This window comes from Ostrea edulis, chromosome 4 (assembly GCF_947568905.1).
Source record: "Ostrea edulis chromosome 4, xbOstEdul1.1, whole genome shotgun sequence".
NCBI lineage: Eukaryota > Metazoa > Mollusca > Bivalvia > Ostreida > Ostreidae > Ostrea > Ostrea edulis.
Genome location: NC_079167.1, coordinates 26,265,791 through 26,281,372, shown reverse-complemented (window position 1 = coordinate 26,281,372; position 15,582 = coordinate 26,265,791). Strand labels below are relative to the sequence as shown.

Sequence of the window (15,582 nt, the reverse complement as noted above, 5' to 3'; positions counted from 1 at the left end):
TGATCGAAGGAGCACTGGCTTCGTAATCGAATTCCTTGCGTTCGAACCATGGCCGCGTCAGACCTAATGCTTAACAAATGGAAAGACTGTTCCTTTGACACGCGCTCGATATTCCGGATGAGATCTTAAAACTGAGGTTGTGTTGTCACATATAACTTGTATATTATCTCAGAAACAAATGTATACTAAAATGGTAGTTCTATGTGCGATAGAAGCAGAGAACACTGACAGTCTTTTGTCGGTAGGAAAGTTTTTGTCTGAAAAAAAAGAAGCCCCAACCTGTGTCAATGTTCTTTGCTTCTATCGCACGCAGAACTTCCATTTTAGTATAGATTTCTTCCTGAAAAATTTCCTCAAATGATTATATAAGTTATGTGACAATTCATTATTGATACAGGCGTTACTTACTCGTTTGAATTCTCCCTTGTGTTGACTTGTGTCGTTAATTTTCCGTGTAATTGATCATGTCAAAGTCACGTGATTCGCCGCCACTGTGAATAAAATTCAAAATGGTATTTCAACTGAATGTTGATTGTACGGGTTTTGCTTCTACCCTGAAATAAACCAAAGTAAAGCTGCTTAGAAAATAATGATACAGTACAGGTATTTTCCTCGGGTAATTTACAATGATCAGGATTACACATACTTTTTAAAGAAACATGAGACACTTATCAATGTACCTATTACTGTTCGTATAAATTTGGAATTATCAGGGACACTGTAAGCCGACTTTTATTCGTTAATTCGCGAATTACGTCATATACATTGCCTAAAAGAAATGATTATCGTGCACGAAAACAAATATTGGCAAGAAAATGGAGCTTGCGAATCTCGGGGATACAGGGCTATCTCTGCTCCGTGTTTTACCCCGCCCTTCTACCCTTTCAAATGGCTTCATCCTGTTTTAAATTCGCCATGCCATAGCTGTGTTAAAAGAGAGATAAGAAGGGAAACTGTTTTACTCAGTCCTTGAATTTGCCCACTGACAACGAGGGCGAAGGGGCGAACATGAAACGGGGGCTATTATTTTCCTGTAATTTTTGCACGCAATAAATTGGTGTGCAACATTAGTGAGATTGGTCATATGAATACTCCCTCTTTTCAGCATCAAAAACTAAGCTGCCCTTTCTCACAAAATCATTCAGCAACAATCTTAGAAATGAAACACGTCATATATAAGTTTACATTTTATGTGTTGATAAAAAACACGATACACGGAAATGATCCGATAGAACATCCGATCGGCTTATGGACATTTTCATGTAAACACCACCCCCCACCCCCACCCCCCACCGATAACATTGTGTAATCCGGGGTTGTTAACTTGTTACTGACCACTAAAGTAACTTGACTTTGGTCACAACCTTTGAACTGTGCAAACATTTGGTGCTCTGGAGGTAAAAGAAAATCAAAGCTTTATCACAGACGGGATAAAGGTCAAGCTTAAATGTTGTGCGCCGCGTGAAGGTTAATGTAATTTTAAAAACCAACTATCTCCTCTCGGGGAATGTAGGTTTCTTTATAATTCATAACTTTTATAAATGTTTGTCATCATTAAGGCTTTCGTATGCTTATAAATAAGTCGCGTATCAGTATGTAACAAGATCGAGCTACATGTTTTTCTTTATAAAGAAAATTTCGTCCATAATTGTACTGCAATGTCCCCGGTTGACGCTTTCTTCGCATCCTTCAGTGCCCAGACACTTAAAACGAAGAAGAAATATCTTGTCAAGCTTACTGTCTAAATACATTACGAACCGTCAAATACATTAAATTGTATCACTGCATAGTGTAATTCAGATTTCTGTTGACGTCCATTGTAAATTAACTTATCCAATACATGTTAGAGGTGAATAACCTTAAAATAAATAATCTTGAAATAACAGAATAAGGGCGGATTGAGGATTCTATTTTATATCGGTTAATTTCATAGTTTCAAGACGCCGCCATCCACCGCTGCAAAACAATCCCATTGATGGTAATATCGCGGGCAATATCAATTATGATTTTCTTACGCAAAGTCTCTGCGAAAGGAAATTTTATTAATATATTAAATAAAATAAAACAAAGGGTGCGATATAATCGTTTAACATGGGTTAGTTCTCGGTCTGATGTAATGAAATGTTCACTCCGGTTAGTGCGCAGATTACATGGTTCTCTATCGTTGTAATCGAAGGGATTGTTTTTTAATTTGTTCATTAATTTGGAATCGTGCGAGCAAATAATGCATCACAATCTTCGGTGAAAATCTGGGAGTGTGGGTGATTTTATGCACTTTTCCTCTCGTTATTACTAGGAAACCGTACCCACTGCTTTCTATCTTCATTTCGGGATTAGTCAGAATATAAACAACTAAAAAGCTTCTGTGACTCTTTTCTTAAGTAAACGAACAATTAGGAAATAGACACAAACCTGATTGAAGAATAGCAAACACCTCCAAATGGAACACAGCACGAGCACGAAGAATTCCTGGCGTCTTTGTCATTTGGCAGACCAGTTACACATTTAAGAACCCAACTACCCCTTCTGACTACTAGTGTATATGAAGGGGAAAAAAACAATACATAATACTGAATTAGATTTTCGTGTGTGTAACATCACTGCGCTGAAACTCTGTATTTTAATGATTGATTGATTGTATATTGTTTAACGTCCCTCTCGAGAATCTTTCACTCATATGGAGACGTCAATATTGCCGATGAAGGGCTGTAAATTTTAGGCCTATGCTCGGCCATTACGGCCTTTGAGCAGGAAGGGATCTTTAACGTGCCACAACTGTTGTGACACGGGACCTCGGGTTTTGCAGTCTCATCAGGACCGCCCCATTTTGTCTTCTCTTACGACAAGGAAGGGGTACTGAGGACCTATTCTAACCCGGATCCCCACGGGACCCATATTTTAATGTATGTCTGGTAAGGATTCATATATGTACATCATTACCTCCCCTTATATTATTCCATACCTTTCCTTCTCAATATTCTGCTGCTTTCCTTGGGAAAAAAAAGAATTGGGTTGGTGTTTCGGTTCTTTACGCGTGTGAATTGATTACACATGTGCATTGAATAATCTGAAAAACAGGAATGTTATACACCTTCATTTTCTTTCCTATATAAAACTAATACGATTTAGAACCAACATTTTAACTGTTAAACCAATTCTCACACTCATGTATATTGACTGGTCACCGGGCAATAGTCTGCCTTCTTTCCATTGGCTACGCAAGTCACGTGATTATTGGTCTGCTGCTTTGCTTACGCAATGGCGAGGTTCAGTGATTTAACTGATGATGAAATGCAGAATTTATTAGATGAAACGCTAAGCAGGAATACGAAAAATGTAATGATTGATTATTAATTCGGATATTGGGTATGTTTTCTTTTAAACTAGTGTATACGTTGATAAATGTACGCAATTACACTGTCTTGTTAAAAGTTCGAAGTCAACAAACCATGCGCATCTCGTAAAAACAACCTTTAAAAAATGAAGATGTATAACAAAACAGTTATAGACTGCGTCCTCGGACAACAGCTGTTTTGTTTGACCCGAGAACGGATCTGTTGCTCAACAGATCCGTTCTCGGCTCAAACAAAACAGTGTTGTCCTCGAACCCAGTCAATAACTGTATACTATTATATGATTTATTTAAATTTTCAGTACAACTACCGGATTCTGTGACTGCATGAGGTTTGCCAATACAACCTATCATTGGGTCAAATGCTGTCTGACGTGTTTCAAACCGATTGTTAGACCGTTCTTGGCACACTGATTTTGACTACGGATAACACCGTTCACCTTATTAGGATATAGGGCTCACGGCGGGTATGACCGGTCGACAGTGGATGCTTACTACTCCTAGGCACCTGATCCCACCTCTGGTGTGTCCAGGGGTCCGTGTTTGCCCAACTATCTATTTTCTATTGCTTATAAGAGTTATGAGATACATCACTGTTCGTTATCTTCACCTTTCTTTTGACAATCTTAAAAAGATTGTCAGATCTTTCCGATTTCATTGAATTGTTTAAAACATATATGATCAATCCGATTCCAAAGAAGCTTCTATATGCCATCTTTTTTCAGTATATTGGTTTGTATATTCATCACATACATGTGTTGTATATCACGCACTGGATAAACTATAGAGTTATCCAACAATCATTGAATGATGGTCCTTCCGGTTGATGCGAGCAAGTAAATTTGAACATTGCGTAGATAGAGGAATGAATGAAAAGTAATTGATATGAGATAAATAAAAGATTTATGATATATTCGCAATATATATACTTGCCTAGATGGTCGAATTTTAACGGTCTAGCAAGCTGGTTACATGCTGCTGGGAGGTATGGTTCCGCAGGTCGTGAGTTCAATCCCGGGTAGAGGCGGAGGGGGTAGTGAGATCAACCCCGGGTAGAGGCGGAGGGGGTAGTGAGATCAACCCCGGGTAGATCTAGGCGGGAGGGGGGTCGTGAGTTTAACCCCGGGTAGAGGCGGGAGGAGATACCCATGTGAAGTGAATTTCTTTCTTAAATTTCTTTAAAAAATATAGTTAGTAAATCCATATTAAAAATGTGATGGTATCTCAGCAAACGCTTGGTTTATTGCACTCTGAAAACACACATATCAATACTAGCTATCTCTTTCAATGAAACAATTTTTCAAAACGGTGGTTTCTATTGTTGCTTTAGTTAGAAAAGAGTTCGAGTTTGAGAGGGAAGGGGGGGGGGGTGTTGCATCAAACATGGTTGGCTGCTAAGTTTAATGAAGAATGTATAAAAAGCAGCTTTCTGATACATACATGTATATACATATGAAGCCATTTTCCTTTCAGCAAGCAAAGAGCGCAATGGAGAACATTACCCTTATTATTACTATATATGTATTATTAAAAGGGATAAATAAATCATGTTCTCCGTGGCACTCGGTGGTTTTGAAATAAACAACAATTGTGACGTTTGCAGTGGGGAAAACGACTGCTTAATTTCTGACATCACGTGACAAGAAATTGCGCGAAACTGGTCGTTATTATTATATTTGTAAAGTTGGGGGTAAAGTGTGTATTAATCTGAAAGATTCACAAGAATTCTCCCAATTCTAGGGTCCAACGTAGGTCTATATAATCTGCATGTATAGCTCTTTATGCAAGTGTAATTCCAAAATGAGATTTTTTATGTGTGTTATGCTGGAACATCTGGGCCCGGGGCCAAAAAACTTCGACAAGCTCATTTTTGATCAGTTTCTGTTTTCCTTCTATAAAAGTAAGACTTAGATCCAAAGTGAGCTCCTCTAAGTTTTATGGGCGCGGGGCCTAATAGAGAAAACCGTCTAATGGAATCCACATTCAAATCATTTTAATGAACATTTTGATAGGCTTGGTTTTTTGGGTTTTTTTTTATATTACAGCTTAAACACGGAATTCGAGGTGCAGACCTTCATTTACGTATAGAAGAAAAGTAAACTTTGTTTTAATACAAGTTATTTTACGAGGCCAAACTTAAGGACCAGAATCATATGGTCTTCCTGGGATAAAATGTGAAAATTGGGAGTTAATAATGTGTTTGTCCGGCTTTTAAATCTAATATTGCATGTGTAGCTATTTCACTTTAACACTAATCTCAATTTTGTCCTCAAACACTTCCTTGCATGGACCATCTGAATCAGATGAACACAATTGAAAGAAATGATTTTGATTACCATTCCCTGCAATTGCTCAGTATGAATCCAGTCTCTATAAAATTTGATATTTGCTTACAAAGTTGCGTACCAATTTTTGACATGGAACAAAAAAGTTTGGCCCTAATCAATAGACCAACAGAGGGCAACGAGAAAGCTCCACTATTGATAACAGGTGGCGCTTCAGTAAAACATTTGCACTCATCACCTAAAATCCCCCCTTCCGTAGTGCATTGCGTAGTACTGTGAGAAGGAATATTCTATGACTAAGTGTAATGAGGCTCTCCGCCCTTTTGTACTTTCTTCTGGCATTTTCTTAATTCTTAAATCAACGTGCATCATACAAAAGTCAGTTCACTGGACGACAAGCAATAATTGTATAGAGAATGGCTTTAATTATATTAAACAAGGAAAAGTACGGCATTCGACATGCATGTGTTGAAGTCAGTTAGCTAAATCAAAGACTGACCTTTAGTTCTTAAAAAAGTAGGCCACGGATTAAGAGTTAGACAATTTGACTTATCTTTTGCTTAGACATGTCTGTACGATAAGGATATACCAACACATTGCGAGACAATCTCACGAGTATCAGCATTCCGAATGATACAAAGAACAGGTAGCAGATCAGGAGGGAAAAAAATATGTAAAGTTTGGCTTCCAAGCTCGACAGAGCACTCCGACACGTGGAAAAACGTGTCTAAAAATCATCTGGAATCAACCTGTCAATATGCAGAAGTTATTACAGTGAAAATGAGAGTATGTGGCTAACTTATTTAAAAACTATTCTTGTAAAAGAAACTATTCTGTTCGCTGTTACAGGTTTAGCTGCATGAATCACAAAGGCATACCATCTTACTTACGTTTAATTAAACTAATACCTCGCTCCATTACATATCAGGAAATCACAACGCCCCCTGTGGGTGATAATACAATCGTCATGTCCTCTAATCGCCTTCCTTTGTAGTGAGATGTTTCACGGTAAAAGTCGGACTACCAATGTGCAAAAAAAAAAAAAAAAAAAAAAATACACCTGCACCTTAATTTACTTTAGCTTGTGATTATGATTGACAGTGACAACGTATTGTATTTTAACCCACTCTTGCGTAAGGGGTTTTATTGAATTAAACGTTATACACGGCATAACAAAAAATTGTTGGATTGCTTGCTGCAAAATTAGGGAAATGGTTTGGTTATAACCACTCTTTTTTATTACATTATCCCGTTGTGTAATTTCTTAATTATACGTAAGTATTCCTCAAAGGGATTAATTGAATTCATCAATTATATTTATTAACGCAGATATTGTGCGATGGAAATATACGTTTATTAATAGTAAATAAAAGTTCATACACGTGTGCGCTTTGGGGGAAAACTTTCATTCATAAATCAAGCTTTATTTTTCAGAGAAGATCGACAAATGATTAAAGTTTTCAAAAATTAGAAGAGCGACGATTGAAAGAAAACACGAAGCAAATCACTTACTACACGGAGTGCTAAATGATACAAAAAATTACAAATCAGTTTCTACACATTTCCAAATATTTACGAACGAGTTCTAAATAGGGACTTACACCTGACAAGTCAGTCAAAGCTGCTTAAAATACATTTAATTTACAAAGAAAGAAAAAAAAAGGAGAAAAAAAATCACAACTAAATACAATGTAACAAGAAACACTGCCCTTAACCACGATTGCGGTAAATCTGACCCACACATCTTTGACCTTGATAGTTTTATCAAGTATGAAGTCTCTATCCCAAAAACGTTCAAAAGTTATGACCGAGGACAAAGTTGTTGACAAACATAAATATGGACAGACCAAAGACAACCTACCCGCAGTCTTTATGTCGGGGAACAGAAAACAATGTGAATATCAAGCTCCTTGATTTACCCTACCCCATCAGCCAGAAGTACGTGTTCATTGGCCAAGTGGTCACAAAAAAGAAGTACATGTACGTCTATGTTGTAACTGATCACTGGTTATCAATTATGAAATACCAATCCTTTATCACAGTGTCAAATGAATTTACTGGGTAATAGTAAAACATGTGAAAATATGACAAATTTGTAAATGTATTTGATACTATCAGACAGATAAACAAGACACAACATGATACCTTTTGATGTGGTATGTGCTTGTATTTTCTTGAAAATCTTTTGCAGACTACTTATTTATAATTCATTAAACAGTCTTTTCATATTACCAAGTTCACCCGTTAGAAAACTATTCTGAGCGAGGTTTTAAATTTGAATCACTTACACTATCTTCCTGCAAAGTTTCACTCGGAATTAAAATTTAAGCTTGTGACCACTGTAAGAGTAGACATAACATCGAATTTTATTTAGCAAAGGGCAAAGAAATCTTAAAGTAATGACTTCACTTTTTACGAATACGTTTCAAATACCGTGAAATTATGAAATATACAAATATATACATGTTATTTGGAAATATTTGTCCAGCATTTTGTCTTATTTTCAACATCTCATATACTACAATGCACTAATGCTTCGTTTCACAAGTATGAATACCGGTTGCAGGAACATTATGATTTGAAATTAAGTAGGAAAAATCAGGTATTTACTGGAGTCATTAATGAGCACATGGATGGGTCATTTAATATGGTCGACAAGAAGGCGATTAAAAACTTTGTAGAAAGAGTATGTTTTATTAGTTTAACCTCCCATAACCAATTCCGTAACGCTTTGAGATTCACTTCTACTTGAAACCCAAGACAAAAACTCTTAATGTTGTGATTTTAAATAGAGAAAATTCAATATTTTACTTCGCCATCGATTCTTACGAAAATAATTCTCTGTTTACTCGAGTTCCAACACCGATTTGTAAGTCAAATGGTAGAATTCTAAATATATCAGTGTTTTCTGACAAGTAGAGTGAATGGGAAATGCTACTTAGCTCTATATATTTTCATATTTTGTCAGTGTACATGTCGTAACAGTTTAATTTGGAGATGCATTCATGCAGGAGTAATTAGTTATTAATATAACTATAACAGAAAGTTTGTGGAATGTACCCCGAAATCGTCTTTTACTTCCCATTAATGCACCAACATACCTGTTCACAGGTGAAGTCAGCAATTTAGTTAATTATTGAAAACGATTCCTTCTTTAAATTCACAGAATTGAGCACATGGGAATTCTTAACATAAAAAGACAGTTTTTCATTCGAGTAGGTGTAAAAAAAAAAATTAATAATAATAATACATGTTTTTATAGTGATCTGTTATAGGTGTAAAAGGAACAACCGATTAATTCCGAAATTTATTTTTGCATTAATTTGTTGACATTTTTTGCAGTGTTTTCTTCTTTCTTTCTTTCTTTCTTTGTTTTTATCTTCAAAAGTAATGCATATTCAAACGAAATTATTCAGTAACAATGAATACACACCGTACAAATAAAAACACAAGTCTTGTCAAGTTTTTTCATAACATTTTAATCGTCAACAACATTTCTGAATCAATATTAAATATAATAAAACAAAATGGAAACATGACATTAATCGGGACCTCATATTCTTTGCATAAAATGCCTATAAAAAGCGTGATTATATTAGCTGAGCACGCACAGAACCAAGTTACTTCCGGCAAATGATATTTTTCTTACAATGGTATACTTGCACAATGCAATCCGAGAGCTGACGGAAGCGAGCTGATCATATAATGATAAAAAGATTCTGTCCCTCATTCATCGAATTATCATAAAAAATAATTTTCTTTTAAAAATCCATTCTATATATTCGAAAATAACGTCAATGTGAGATTTCAAAGGGAAAAGCCGTGGAAAGAGAGAATACTGTTAGCGTAATAAATATATAACAAAATATAATAAATACTGACATAACTAAATGTATTCGTAATACACTCCGTAGGCTCCCAGATTTATTGAGAACAGATTGTAGGATTTCTTGTGTTGAAATTGAATGAAGTGTGGTCTAATCACCAAGAGACAAGGTCTTTACCCGAGACACTTTGCCATCAATCCCTTAAAATCTTCAGACCAAATGTCAACATTCCTCAAATAGCAGGATAACGATTTTGATAAAAATATCGACTTTCTGAAATGCATCGTTTGTTTCCTGTTGAAAGATTCGAAAGTGCCAAATTCTGAATTCATCAAATTCTTATCTTTTTACACCAAACATGATTTTCGTGTCAAAGACCATGCATATATTTACAACATTTCAATAAAGATAAAATAAGCTTAACACCGGCAACATCTTTTACTAAAGATGCGTTTATCGTTTCTGTACATTTACCCCTTTTGTCTACCTGCGGCGATATTTCATGAGAAAATTAGAATCTGAACAAGTATAGCATATAGCACCAAAATCATAGTTTTTTGTTAATGGAATACATTAATCATTGCACTGACAAACAATCTTTCATTCAACCCATGCATGTGGAAAAAAAGTTTCAAATGCGCGAGTGTTGGTTGTCGTGATGGTTTTAGAGAGTCCTGTAGGAAAGTATCTCAACATTGTGATTCTGTGAGAACTAATGCCGAAAAATATCACATTGTACAGACTTTACATCACAGCCGCTTTAAAGACACCTACTGTACTTGACATAAATGTATAAAACATACAATAAATGAAATCACATGAATTACCAGACTCACTTTCACACACTCACATTACGTTGAAGATGTCCAAGAAAAATCCTGTTTTATCGTCTTGTTTCGATCTAAGAAACTGGAAACTTGCTGTGTCATGATTTGAAAAATAAATAAATAAATAAAATGAAAGGCATCAATAAAAATGTTTGAACTTTCTGTAGGTGATTGTGAGACAATACTTATAAGGTACCAGTAGCAATCCAGAATATGTCTACTGGTCAACTTCACTCACAAATTATGCATCAACATCGTAATATGCAATACACCATATATATATATATATACCAAGTTAAATCCTTAAGGATTAGAAATATATAACAAAAATAAACCCCTAAACTGAATTGTCAACAGATAAACAGACATACAAGGCCATACCTTAACATGTCCGTCTATGATGCAGACAAGCGTTCATCAGAAAAGTCTAGCATTCAAACACTCTTCGACCACACGCCATACAAACACCACCATTCTTTTCAACATGTATTTTCAGTTTTTAAGTATAAACTGTCATATCGTAAAAAGAATTTAGAACTTCCACTTCGCCTAACAATAATGTCAATTCTGTAATTGTGATTTGCTTTAAGTCCATTAATTGTTTCTCGTAACAATTGCTGGTTGTGATTTTTAAATCGTTTGCAAAACACTAATTCACTGGCTTTGTCAATTTCACTGGAACACTGATCAATTTTTGGTCGACGTTTACTCCCCTTCTCTGATAATTCCGTCTTATAAATACAGAACTTTTGTCTCTGTGTTTCACCTAACCAGGCAATAGTCACGTTTTCACACGTAGAATTGAGTGACGTCACCTTTGTGTCTTTAGGTAACCTCGGATATCTATATTTATTTTTCTTAGTAGTTAATGTGAATCTTACTTCACCCCTCCCTTTCTTGGAACCTTTGATTTTCACTGAATAAATATCTTTTGGGAGGTTTTTAAGAGTAAATTCTTTATAATTTTGTATTCTTCGACTGAACACCTTCTTCTTTTTCGTCCTTATTTGAAATCTGATCTTTCCACCGCACACGTGAACACCAAGCAACACTTCCTTGGCAGGTTTGTTCACTTTATATGACATTGTCAACAATTCTTTGGGTTTGGTGAATTCATGAACTTGAACTCTACCGTCTCTGATTTTTCCTCCTTTCGGAGGTTTTTTCGGTTTAGTCCTCACAGTTAAACTTTTAAATGCACTGGCTTTGCCTGTTGCTCTGTTGAATACAAACACATTCACGTGATATTTTCGTCCAGGTCGAGCTCCATTGAACGTGTATTTGGTTTTCACTCCTAATTTTTTATAAATTATTTCGTTCTTTTTGGCAGGACCGATCGGCCTAGCCCTTTCTAGAAATTCCTTTCCACGCCGGATTTCATTTGAAAAATTAAAATTTGAGGGCGGAGGAGGCCGCGAATCCCCTTTGTAATGCGACATCAGTGAGCAAAATGTATCAAAAGAGCGCTTTCTGTTCACTGCTATGTGATACTCGATAAGATTGTCGAATGGAGTTTCTTGTGGACTAGATTGCCATTCAACAGTAAAACTTTTTCTACTGCGCTTCTTCACTTTCACTGTGTGGTCTCTTGGCAAAACAGGATAATTCTTTATAGGAAAGCGATTGGATACATAAAGATTGACGTACGTATCGCTCTCCAGAGGTCGGATATCTATGGTATAGAGTCCTGACGATCCGTTGTCGTATTTGAAAGTATGAAAGTCTCTACCTGTGTGTTTGTACAGAACTGCAGGTCTTAGTTTTGACTTCGGTGGATCTAGAAAACAAAGAGAACAAAGCTATTCAGTAATGGTTGGAATTAGAGAAAATATACACATTACTGTTCTCATTACATAAGACATAATCGGATTAAGGTATATTGAAATGCTAACATCTAATGAGATATGATGGCTTTGCTGGAGAATATCCCCCGAAATCAAGATTTTGTTGGAAAACAAAAACCGAGCCCGATGGGCTGTTATTATCACAGGCTACCGGTGTTTAATTTCCAATCAACCCCCTCGCCTTCATATTGAAGATGTTATACCTTGACAATGGTTACATGTTAACTGAAAACTTTCTACTTGTTCATAACTATCAACCGAGTAGATTTGTTGGATTTTCTGAAGAATTGTTTCTCGATCTCGAAATATTGTTGAAAAATAAAATCGCAGCCTTTCAGACTCATTTTTTCTTTTCTTTTCCTTCAAAATTTCTAAACATCGAGGTTTAACTTTCAACAAATTTCTCGTTATATCTTAATTAGATTGCACAAACACAAATAAATTGCAAAATATGAAGTTAGTTTATCAGGGAATGTGTATATGTATTTTTGATTCACATCATTCAATCGATAATAATCGCTTTTCACAATGATCGGTAAAAGTATAGGTAAAACAAAATCGAAAAGAAACAAAGATTTAGCGCTTTTATTTCCAATCTTCATTGGATACTTTACCTAAGTAGATATATTGGAAATGTGGAAGATGAGTAACCATCTCGACATCGAAATGTTATTGAAAAATAAAAACTCTGCATCTGAAGATTCGAGGGTTTTTTTTAAAATGTAATAATACATACGACTTAATTTCCATTTCTTTTCTTTGATTAAGAAGGCAATCAAATCTGATTAGATACATGCGTATGCAGTTTCGCATTTTCTTTCATTCACATCATTCAGCAGCCATGAATTCGCGTTTGACAAAGGAGCAATTACTACCTATATGGTTTGACGCGGCCATTGCACAAGCGGGGCTCGAACTCACCAGTTACGAAGCGAACACTATCACTGAGCTACCACGACCTACTACTCAGCGCATGTGCATATCAATATTTCAATATTTTGATAGCAATGGGTAACGAAAGTTCGGCGCGCGTGGAGTTCTGCAATTCTTGTTTACGAACTTCGGTAGGTATTGAACATAAATATCTACATTGTCAATAGCAATTCATTTCTTTGATTAATACGAAAGGTATGCACGTATTCAGAGGTGTAATTCAATCCAGAAAACAAATTGGGCATCCTAAAATGTAAACAAAATTGAAATAAGACGTTGAAGTGTTTCCAGAAATAAACCATTAGAAGCACATTGCACATGCATGTGCATGCATGTTCAGCTCTGCAGATTAAGTTTGGTGAACATAACAGGGGACGTTTGTTTGTCAGGTTTAAACCTTATGACCTTGAACCCTTTTGAAATAGGTCAAAGTCAAAAGTTTGTGGGTCATGCACCTCTTCCATTACTGAACTACATATGTTCCCAGTTTGATGTCAAGTAAAGGGATACTGGCAAAATTTGATTGAAGAAGAAAACTGACAAAACAGTATAAGATAGGGGGTATGAAGGGGAGATATGAAATTGCAAATGTAAAGCCAAATCAGCCATGTTTAAACCGGATCGTCTTGATTCCAGTCACGTTTGGCACTTTGGTCCGTGACCGGTATATTCTGAAGAGTAAAAAAAAAAAAAAAAACAATCAAAGGTGCTGAAAGTTAATTATAATATCTTAAATATCGACGCAAGTTTTTCCGATTAATACATTACTTAATCGTAAGTAGGGCAAGTGTGCTTGAATGATAGGAAAGGCTGTATGATGCGATGCGTTCAACGCACTAACAGAAAGCCACAACTCCAGCCTGACGGGGGTCAGAGTGGTTCTAGAATAAATATTATTCCTGTAAAGAAAACGTATTTATTATATACGTAAAGAAAATACTAGACAGACTAAATAGTTATTACTGAACCCGTAATGAGTACATTTCGTCCTATTGTAAATTCAAAAACGCACATCTAAACAATAACAAATTCACGTCTGGTTTCCAGCATGGTTCTTGCAGACAACTCGGTCACTGAGCGAAAGGGTTTATTGAAAGACGTAAATTAAAAGATCATCTTCATAATTTTCGCATATGAAAATAATAACATATACTTGGCAACTTTCGACAATCATAACAGTGAACAATACGGGATGAGTAGAACGATTAGTTATGATTTATAGCTTACCAAAGGAAAGAAGAAGCCAAGAGAAAAGCAGCATCAAGTTCATAACGAAAACGAGTGCATTTTAGTTTACATATGAAGGTGAAGGTCGCCATATATTGCGTCAGTGGGAAAATTTAATAAAAATGAAAGTCAAAAGGTGCGTTGGAAGACGGCCCTCCGTCGCTTCACAACTATCGCGCTACCCTCATCATTTGGAAGTTATCGGTTAATAACATCATTGCCATATTTATGTCCTCAAGTGAGTGACGTCACGTCCGTGATGTAATGAATATGGCGAATTTTCCAAGACTGTCTTATCTCATTTCATAATACTTTTATTGCAAAATAAATTTGCACATCAGTTTAATTCAAAGTTTGTAAAATTAAGTAACAATCTACTTTTGTACTGCCCAGGTTTATTGACGATAAAATACAGATTCTAAGTTCTGATCATATTTGTTTAATCGAGCATTATCCTACCTGAAGACTCGCTGTTGGACTCTTTGATTTGTGATGCACTCTTGTGAGTAACTGTCCACTCTACAGAGGATGCGCAAGGAATGACTGAGAGAAAAAACGGCTTCCGGTCTTCGTCCTGGACGAAAAATATTCTGAAAATATAATATGAATTCGCTTGCTTACCATATGTATTATATCAAATATATGATAACAACATTTGTTTGGAAAAGTCAGTTATGGCAGAATATATCCCCCCCCCCCGGGTTGTCAAATAAAATGTAGACTCCCTCTCACTCAGAAACAGTTCTAGCATAAACAAAGTTTCTAGTCTTCATCACATATTCTGAATATGAATAAATTTTAAACTTTAACTGCACAGACAGACAGATCAATAAGAGATACCCTATAGGAAAGCTATAAAACGTGTGTGTTGTATAACCAATATATACAATGTTTAATATCAGTTGTAAAATGCAAATGTAATATCTTACGACGGATAATTCAGAGCATAATATTCTGCATCTATATGAATAAGCCTTACTGTAGCATGCCATAACATACAAGTAATCAACTAAAGACAACGCCGAGTCGGAAACGGTCTTTCCTGTTATAGGGAAATAAAATCGCACCACCTTCGAACTCATTGCATCTAAAAGTGCGGCTTATCTTCATACTACGGTAGTTTTCTTAACTAGCGAAAATTTTCTTGGCAGAATTGACGTGATTTTACGGTATTCGCAAGATGCAACAGAATGTTTGTAAGTTCGCTGTGCCTACAATGGAGCAACATATTTAAATATTATAAAGATTTCTACTTGAGAAACTAATTAATAAATAAATTTAATCCTT

The 15,582-nt window shown here is 35.7% G+C and overlaps 1 protein-coding gene across 8 annotated transcripts in view; it reads right to left on the bottom strand.

Annotated features, from left to right (window-relative positions):
• Positions 1-9,097: 9,097 nt before the first annotated feature.
• The window catches only part of LOC125671834 (protein NDNF-like), a 46,526-nt gene continuing 40,041 nt past the window's right edge, over positions 9,098-15,582 (bottom strand). For all 8 annotated transcript variants that reach the window (XM_048907776.2, XM_048907778.2, XM_048907774.2 and 5 more), the window contains 2 exons: positions 14,755-14,885; positions 9,098-12,068 (listed from right to left, as the gene is read on the bottom strand). In XM_048907776.2, the coding sequence (XP_048763733.1) occupies positions 10,771-12,068; positions 14,755-14,885 (1,429 nt within the window). In that variant the 3' untranslated portion in view covers positions 9,098-10,770. The remainder of the gene's footprint in view (positions 12,069-14,754; positions 14,886-15,582) is intronic.